The sequence below is a fragment of the Micropterus dolomieu genome, linkage group LG14 (assembly GCF_021292245.1).
Source record: "Micropterus dolomieu isolate WLL.071019.BEF.003 ecotype Adirondacks linkage group LG14, ASM2129224v1, whole genome shotgun sequence".
NCBI lineage: Eukaryota > Metazoa > Chordata > Actinopteri > Centrarchiformes > Centrarchidae > Micropterus > Micropterus dolomieu.
The window spans coordinates 25,053,691-25,054,807 of record NC_060163.1 but is presented as its reverse complement, the minus strand read 5'-3'; the positions used below and the strand labels follow the sequence as shown (position 1 = coordinate 25,054,807).

General features: G+C 42.2%; 1 protein-coding gene across 1 annotated transcript; it reads right to left on the bottom strand.

Annotated features, from left to right (window-relative positions):
• Window positions 1-325: 325 nt before the first annotated feature.
• LOC123982867 (gastrula zinc finger protein XlCGF8.2DB-like) lies at window positions 326-1,032 on the bottom strand. Its single transcript, XM_046068788.1, has one exon. It carries the CDS (start codon window positions 1,030-1,032, stop codon window positions 340-342), a length of 693 nt encoding a protein of 230 aa, XP_045924744.1. The 3' UTR covers window positions 326-339.
• Window positions 1,033-1,117: the final 85 nt, after the last annotated feature.

Here is a 1,117-nt window from a genome sequence, read left to right as displayed (position 1 = left end):
TTCTGCTAAAAGTGTTCATGTAGCAAAAACTGCCAAACGAAAACTCACCAAAATTGGCAGGTGGGTTGCAAACTCCACCCACTACTCAGGCAAAAAAAAATAGTATTCACTGACTTCATGCTGGGGCTATAACCTGCGTGCAGTGTCTTTGGTTTCTTTTTTGTTCCCTCCATCACAGCCCTACAGTATGCTGCCACTGATGTTAAACATGGGGCATGCGCTCTAACAACTGAGCTAAACACACCCCACCAGAATACTTTTTTATACATATTTTAAAATATACAGTAGAGAAAGACTAAAAACAAAATACAGCAAAACACTGAAAGACGATGCAAACTTTTATTCTGTGTGGACTCTCATATGAGTCTTAAGATTTGCCTGCCTTTTAAATGTTTTACCACAAACGCCACAACCAAATGGTTTCTCTCCTGTGTGGACTCTCTTGTGTCTCTTCAGACTTCCCTGTTCTGTAAATCGTGTGCCACAAACATCACAGCTAAATGGTTTCTCACCTGTGTGGACTCTCGTGTGTGTCTTAAGATGTATCTGCTGGTTAAATTTCTTCCCACAAATATCACAGCCAAATGGTTTCTCTCCTGTGTGCACTCTCATGTGTGTCTTAAGATGTCCCTGTTCTATAAATTCCTTCCCACAAACATCACAGCCAAATGGTTTCTCTCCTGTGTGGACTCTCTTGTGTTTATTAAGATGTGGCTGCTGGTTAAATGTTTTACCACAAATACCACAGCCAAATGGTTTCTCTCCTGTGTGGACTCTCATGTGTTTCTTAAGATTTCCCTGTTCTGTAAATCTCATCCCACAAACGTCACAGCCAAATGGTTTCTCTCCTGTGTGGACTCTCATGTGTTTCTTAAGATTTCCCTGTTCTGCAAATCTCATCCCACAAACGTCACAGCCAAATGGTTTCTCTCCTGTGTGGACTCTCATGTGTGCCTTAAAATTTCCCTGGACTCTAAATCTCTTCCCACAAACATCACAGCCAAATGGTTTCTCTCCTGTGTGGACTCTCATGTGTCTGCTAAGATGTGGCTGCTGGTTAAATCTCATCCCACAGACATCACAGCCAAATGGTTTCTCTCCTGTGTGGACTCTCAAG